This window comes from Crocodylus porosus, unplaced genomic scaffold (assembly GCF_001723895.1).
Source record: "Crocodylus porosus isolate Cpor-Errol unplaced genomic scaffold, CroPor_comp1, whole genome shotgun sequence".
Lineage (NCBI taxonomy): Eukaryota > Metazoa > Chordata > Crocodylia > Crocodylidae > Crocodylus > Crocodylus porosus.
The window spans coordinates 62759886-62767647 of NW_017728918.1; the positions used below are offsets into that span (position 1 = coordinate 62759886).

General features: G+C 43.7%; 1 protein-coding gene across 3 annotated transcripts in view; it reads left to right on the top strand.

Moving 5' to 3' along the window:
* Nucleotides 1-7762, top strand: part of SH3BGRL2 (SH3 domain binding glutamate rich protein like 2) — a 57998-nt gene that overhangs the window by 25332 nt on the left and 24904 nt on the right. For all 3 annotated transcript variants that reach the window (XM_019537665.1, XM_019537668.1, XM_019537667.1), the window contains exon 2: nucleotides 6699-6884. In XM_019537665.1, coding sequence (XP_019393210.1) covers nucleotides 6699-6884 — 186 coding nt within the window. The remainder of the gene's footprint in view (nucleotides 1-6698; nucleotides 6885-7762) is intronic.

Here is a 7762-nt window from a genome sequence, read left to right on the forward strand (position 1 = left end):
GGAGCAAACTAGGAAAGCCAAGCCTGCAAGTGAACTCCAACTAGCTTTGAGCGTCAAGGACAATAAAAAGTCCTTTTTCAGATATGTGGGGAGCCGGAGGAAAAGCAAGGGCAACATTGGACCCCTGCTGAACCAGATGGGAGAACTGACAATTGACGCCCAGGAAATGCAAACTTGCTAAATGGTTACTTTGCATCAGTTTTCCATCAGCCCCCTAAGATGGCCCTGCCCACTATGGGTCAAGGAGGTCCGGGTGAGGGAGATTCCTTGCCCTCCATCAAAGCTGACCTCATGAAGGAACATCTCGATAGGCTGGATACCTTCAAGTCAGCCAGCCCTGATGGGTTACACCTAAGGGTACTCAGGGAGCTGGTGAGCATCATAGCTCAGTCCCTGGCACGGATCTTAGAGAGCTCTTGGTGCTCTAGTGTGTGAGGTAACTGCTGATTGGAAGAGGGCCAATGCCATGCCTGTCTTCAAGGAAGGGAGGAAAGTAGATCTGGCAAACTACAGGCCCATCAGCCTGACCTCTATCCTGAGGAAAGTCTTGGAAAAGATTATCAAAGGAGGCCATCCTTAACAGACTAGCTGAAGGCAATATCCTGAGGGTTACCCAGCATGGGTTTGTTGCAGGTAGGTCTTGCTTGACCAAGCTCATTTCCTTTTATGACCAGGTGATTTATCACGTGGACAAAGGGGAGGAGATTGACATCATATACCTCGACTTTAAAAAAGCCTTCAATCTGGTATCCCACGATCACCTCTTGGTTAAACTGGCTGCAGCCTTGATGTCACCACAACCTGCTGGCTGGGGAACTGGCTCTGCGGTAGGACCCAGAGGGTGGTGGTCGATGGGAGCCAATAGTCTTGGTGTGCTGTGACCAGTGGGGTTCCACAAGGCTCTGTCCTAGGGCCTATACTGTTTAACATCTACATCAATGATGTAGACATTGGTGTCAGAAGCGGACTGGCCAAGTTCGCCAATGACATCAAACTTTGGGGTAAAGTATCCACACCTGAGGACAGGAGGGTGATCCAGGCGGATCTGGACAGACGCATGAAATGGGTAGACGAGAACCTGATAGTGTTCAACACCAAAAAATGCAAAGTTTGCACCTTGGGAGGAAAAACCTGTACCATTCATATAGACTCTTTAGTGCTATGCTGGTCAGCACTACAGATGAAAGGGACTTGGGAGTCATGGTTGACCACAAGATGAACATGAGCCTTCATTGTGATGCTTTGGCTAGTAAAGCGAGCAAAATGCTGGCTTGCATCCATAGATCCTCTCAAGCAGATCCCGGGATGTCATTCTCTTGCTGTACTTCGCCTCGGTGAGGCCACAGTTGGAGTATTGCATCCAGTTTTGGGCTCTGCCATTCAAAAAGGATGCGGAGAAGCTTGAGAGGGTGCAGAGGAGAGCCATGCGCATGATCAGAGGTCAGGAAAACAGACCTTATGATGAGAGGCTGAGAGCAATGGGGCTATTCAGCCTGGAAAAGCGCAGGCTCGGGGTGATCTGGTGTCCACCTATAAGCTTATCAGGGGTGCTCATCAGGATCTGGGGGAACAACTGTTCATCAGAGCCCCTAAGGGCTGACAAGATCTAATGGACACAAACTCCACTGTGACTGGTTCAGGCTGGACATAAGAAAAAAAACTTCTTCACTGTCCGAGCCCCCAAGGTTTGGAACAGACTGCCACTTGAGGCGGTTCAAGTGCCTACTTTGAATGCCTTGATGCTTATCTTGCTTGGATCCTATGATCCCTGCTGACTTCCTGCTCCTGGGGCGTGGGGCTGGACTCGATGATTATCCGGGGTCCCTTCCAGCCCAAATGTCTATGAAATCTTGCCCTCAGCACTTTGAGTGGGCAGTCTCTCCTGTGCTAGCCTGCCGCAGCCTGCTGAGGACTGCTGGCTTCCTCTGAAGAGCCAGCATTTTCTTTTCTGTAAGCTTTTTTTTCTTCAGGGATTTTGTGAGCATTGGTCAGATTTTACATAATCTGTGAATTGCGAATTTGGTAGGTCTCTATCCATAAGATATCCATTCTTCTGAAAGTAAGAAGGGCCAGGCCATACATCCATCTCTTCCTCTTTAAAGACACATCCATAAACACACAAGAGGAAAAAGGCAAAGGGTAGGCTAGCCCTCTTGGAAACCACAAGAAGCTCCAAAGAGGAGGAATTTTTGTTGAATTGCTGAATTATTCTGGGTATGGTGAGAGACAGTGGCTTTGTAAAAGATGGTGGCCAAGGGTTTTTGTCTCTCACTTCTCTATTCGTGATAGGGTTCCTCTTTGTAGTTTTTTGTAATGTAATATGACATGTCAAGTTGACTTTGGGACTAGCAGAAAATGGGTGTAATGTAATAACTCAGCTACTTTTGGTAAGGTGATATTTATTAGCTTGCCAGAGTTTTAGAAGATAGGCTGGGCATGAAAAAATGGTCAATTACTTGATAACATGCACTGCATAATAATCAATTCAGCACATGTATAAGAATGAACAATTTTCACAAGGTTGTAGATAATTTGTACTTCTTTATTTTATTGTGTTGCTGCTAAATTATAAGATATCCCTTCTCCTGAAACCCAGTCTATTTAGTTAAACCAAGAGAAAGTTTAGGGATGACTTAATCATATTCTATAAATATCTACATAGGGAAGCAGAAATCTGATAATAGTTGGTTCTTCAGTTCAGCAGTTACAAGATAATAAGATCCAGTAGCTGGAAGCTGAGGTGAGACAAATTCAGATAAGAAATAAAGCACAAGTTAAGTGAAGTTTGTTAATCACTGAAACAAGTTATTAGGTTTGTAGTGGGTTGTCCATTACTGACAGATTTTAAATGAAGGCTTGATATTTTTCTAGTGATTATGCTGTAGTTCAAACAGGAATCATTTCAGGGATGGCCTGTGGCCTGTGTTATCCAGGAAGTCACAGTGGTTCTTTCTTATCTATGAATTCCTTCTAGTGGCAATCTGCCATCCAAAGGCCTTCTACAGACATTCAGAAAACTATACAGGGGTAAAGACAGAAGTGAAAGTTTTCACCCAATCTGGCCACAGAAAGCGTTTTATAGCTGTGACCAAATACAACTGCATGACTGCATACAGCTTAAAAATGGCAGATTGGGTGAGAATCTGACCCTCCATTGCATGAGGTATCAGATGAAGACATTTCAAAATGTAGTGTCTTTTGTAAGTTGTGTCTGCGGAGCTCCCAGCCTGTTGCTGTTTTCAGAATGGGAGGAGGGAAAGGGAGTGGAGGGCATTCAGTCTGGACTTTCCTCAGCCCCCCTGGAGGGTGGAGTGGGTGGAGTGTATTGGAGCCCGCTTCTGAGGTGAGGGGGCTCCAATTCACCCACCCCACCCTTCAGCACCAGCTGGGGAGCCCCAAGAATGAGCTCCCTCTGCTGCCTTTTCCCCTCTCCCATTCTGAAAACAGTGAGCACTAGCACATAGCCATGGCTGTTGCAATGGGAACCTGGCTGCAGGATCCCAGCCCACAGCTAGATTCCCCTCTCCCCTGGAACCAACACTGAACTTCTGTCTGGTCTGGGGCAACGCTGTAACTCAGAATGCTTTGCAGAAAATGTTCTGAGTTATAGCTGGGTGCTGCACTTCTGCCTGCACCCCAGAGGTTCAGGCTTTTTCTCAAAGTTTAAAAATGGCTTCTCCAGGAGAAGCCTGGGAATAACCAGGGTTACATCATTGCCTGAGAGTTTCTCCTGGGAGAGCAAACGTCTGTATATACTGTTGGATAAGTTTTTCTACCAGGAGAACAAACCTGGAAGAATTTGCCTAGGTTATTTGAATGTGTTCTCACGCCCAAGTCTTCTCATTTGCTTATTCAAATTGTTTAAGTTTTGTTAAATGAAAACAAGAAAAACAATCTGAACATCGTGGTGCCCTGTGACCAGTGGGGTCCCTCAAGGCTCTGTCCTTGGACCCATACTGTTCAACATCTTTATTAATGATGTGGACTTTGGAGTCAGGAGTGGACTGGCCAAGTTCGCCGATAACACCAAACTTTGGGGCAAACCATCCACGCCAGAAGACAGGCAGGTGATCCAGGCTGACCTGGACAAGCTCAGCAAATGGGCGGACGAGAACCTGATGGTGTTTAACACCGAAAAATGCAGGGTTCTCCACCTTGGGAGGAAAAACCTGCAGCTTCCTTATAGGCTCCTACGTTGGATAGCACTACAGAAGAAAGAGACTTGGGGGTCATCATTGACCACAAGATGAACATGAGCCTGCAATGCAATGCTGTGGCTAGTAAAGCGACCAAAATGCTGGCTTGCATCCATAGATGCTTCTCGAGCAAATCCCGGGACATCATTCTCCCCTTGCATTCAGAAATAGTAAAATAAAAATAGACTGCCCCAGAATCATAACATTAAGTGTGGGAGTAAGAAGCTCCAGAAAGATATATAAGGTGTTCCTTCTTTCCTCCCTTCATGGAGTTATGCTGTCTTTGCTCGGTGGGAGATGGAGGAAGAACAGATGCAGTGACTGTGGGTGGCTTGCCATTGCCTAGAGTTAGAGACCTGTGCTAAGCGCAAGATATTTCTGCAGCTCAGAAAAGCAGTAACTCAAATGCAAATCAGAACTGCAGGCAAGATACTGCAGTCTGACAGATTCATCCAGCCATGGTCCAAGCCAAAGATCCTGGGGTTTTACCAGTGAGTCATCAACTGGCTTTTGCGGTGGCAGATGCTCTCAGATTAACTCCTAGAAGCAAGACGTAATTTAGTAGGATTTTTAATGAAACTAATGCTACTTCTAATCACTTCACTTTTGAAGACTTGAATCAAATCTTGAAGGGAAAAAAACAGATACTTTGCTGTTTAAACAACGTACACTGAAATGTTATAATTTATCCAGCTGGCACATCCACAGTTGATAACTCATGTGGATATCTTAAGAAGCATTACAAGGCTTGTAGGAAGCTTGAGTGAGAATTCTTTCCCCTTAAATCCTTATGTATTTTAATTAACTTTAGAAAATAAAGAAATAATGGGGATGGTAGAAATGCTGGAGATCTGGGAATTTTTAAATTACATGATCTGTACCCTGGTTAGGGTTCTGACTAAATCTAAATTGCAATTGTTGGACAGCGTGTCCTCGGTTTCCAAGACTAGTGGAAGTCAATAGTCAACATCAACACTAGAGAACAGGAAGCAGTTAGCTTCAGAAGTGCTCTATTCTGAAGAAATATCCCTGTAATAATATTATACAACTCACCTATATATTCAACAAACGTTTAATAAGGCAGCCAGTATAAAATATGTTTGGGTCACCACTTTAGTTTGAGTTTATGTGCCTCAGCTTATTTTGTAAGGGACTGCAAACAAGGATTGTCTCTCACTTCTATATTCATGATACAAGTCTTCTTTGTTGTTTTCTAGTACAACATGTCATGTTCATGTTAGTGCCAGTAGAAAATGGGTGTAATGCTGTAACTCAGCTGCTTTTGCTTATGTTAGATTTATTATCTGAACGCAATTTTAGAAGGTAAGCTGGGCATGAAAAAAGTGATTGATTAGTTTATAATATGTACTGCATAAAAATCAATGCAGCCCATGTATAAGAATGAACACGCTGCTGGGAGAGACAAATTTACTGGACAACCTGATTTTTCAATTGCAAGTGATACACATCTAGAAGCCGGTTAGTCAGCAGAGCATGCCTACTCACATATTTTGGAGCTATTTGGTTTTGCAGACAATAGGACCAGGTTCCATCTTGAGAGATGCATGGTCCTGTTTCAAGCAGGAGATGAAAATCAGTGGTGAAATAATTATCATCAGAAAGTTTCAGTGAAAATATGGATTTTCACTGCAACCCACAGATTTTTCACTTGAGATAGGTCTGTTAGACACATTACAAGTTAAGGTGTAGAACTGAATGACCAAAATAACCATAGACTATGTGCCCAAAAGATGAACAAACCAGCTCTCCAAATCCTGGTTTTTAAATAGTATTTGGATCCTATGATACCTATAAGTAGTGTTCATTCACTTGTAATCTAAAGCAATCTGCAACAGGATGATGTTGCTGCATAAAAATACTGTAAAACTGTTAGTTATAAATATAATGCAGCTTGGAGATACAGTCTGACAATATTTTGAGCCCAGCATGAAATGCTATATCTCTTTCAGAGGGAATCTGCTTTATTAGATTTGGGAAGTGCTGGGACTAAAGTATGGAGTTGGTTATAAAGCAGAGCAGATACTGGCTAAATGAACAAGCCTGATGCTATGTCATAACCCCATAGAGTCCATCCTTTGTCTTTACTGAGGACATGGACCCACGCAATTCTCATAACTGTTTAAATTTGGTTTAAACCTGAAGCAGACAGACATACAATCCTGTTAAATCAGTTTAAATTTTTCTGAGAAGATTCAGAAGTGTACCCAGAAAAATCAAGTACTGTTTTGAACTATTTTATTGTGAACTGGTTCAGTATTATGTGTAGATACCAAGCATTCCATAACACAGGTCTGGTTGGTCTTCCCGGAGCATATAAATAGAGAAACCACTTGTGTTTAAGATATAAAATTTTAGCTTAGAAATAGTTGACATTCTTCCTGAGCTTTGAGTGGAAAAAATATACACAAGTACCCTCAGGGTTGTAACACTGTCTTAGTGATGATGGACAAGCTCTGATGCATTGGTTTTGATTTCTCTTAGATAAAGAAGAGGCAGCAAGATGTGGTGCGATTTCTGGAAGCCAACAGGATAGAGTTTGAAGAGGTGGATATCACCATGTCAGAGGAACAAAGACAATGGATGTATAAGAATATCCCACGGGACAGACTGCCTTCACAGGGCAATCCGTTGCCACCCCAGATCTTTAGTGACGATCAGTACTGTGGAGTAAGTCGTTTCATGGTTTTGACTAAATACATTGTTAATGTCATTTTAAAAAAAAAATCAACATTTGCCATTATATATTAGGAAGTACTATCTGAGATACCTCGGCTTGAGAGAGAGCTCTGATAAATGTCTGTGTAGTGGAAGTCCCTATAAATATTTATTTCATAGATTTCATAGACATTAGGGAAGATCATCGAGTCCAGCCCCCTGCCCAAAGGGCAGGAAGTCAGCTGGGGTCATAGGATTCCAGCAAGATAAGCATCCAGTTTACTCTTGAAGGTGTTCAGTGTAGGTGCTTGAACCACCTCCGATGGCAGGCTATTTCAGACCTTGTGGGGCTCAGACAGTAAAGAAATTCTTCCTTATGTCCAGCCTGAAATGGTCTTCTAGTAGTTTATTGCCGTTCGACCTTGTCATCCCTTGGGGCACTCTGGTGAACAAACTTTCCCCCAGATTCTGGTGGTCACCCTGATAAACTTATAGGTGGCCATCAGATCACCCCTGAGCCTGCTCTTTTCCAGGCTAAAAAGCCCCATGGCTCTCAGGTCTGTCTGTTTTCCTGACCTCTGATCATGCACGTGGCTCTCTGGACTCTCTCAAGCTTCTCCACATCCTTTTTGAATTGTGGAGCCCAAAACTGGGCACAGTACTCAGGCTGTGGCCTCACCAAGGCCGAGTACAAGGGGAGAATGACGTCCCGGGATTTGCTCGAGAAGCATCTATGGATGCAAGCCTGCGTTTTGGCCGCTTTACTAGCTGCAGCATTACACTGCAGGCTCATGTTCATCTTGTGGTCAATGATGACCCCCAAGTCTCTTTCTTCCGTAGCACTATCCAGCGTAGCACTGCCGAGCCTATAAGGATGCTGCAGGTTTTTC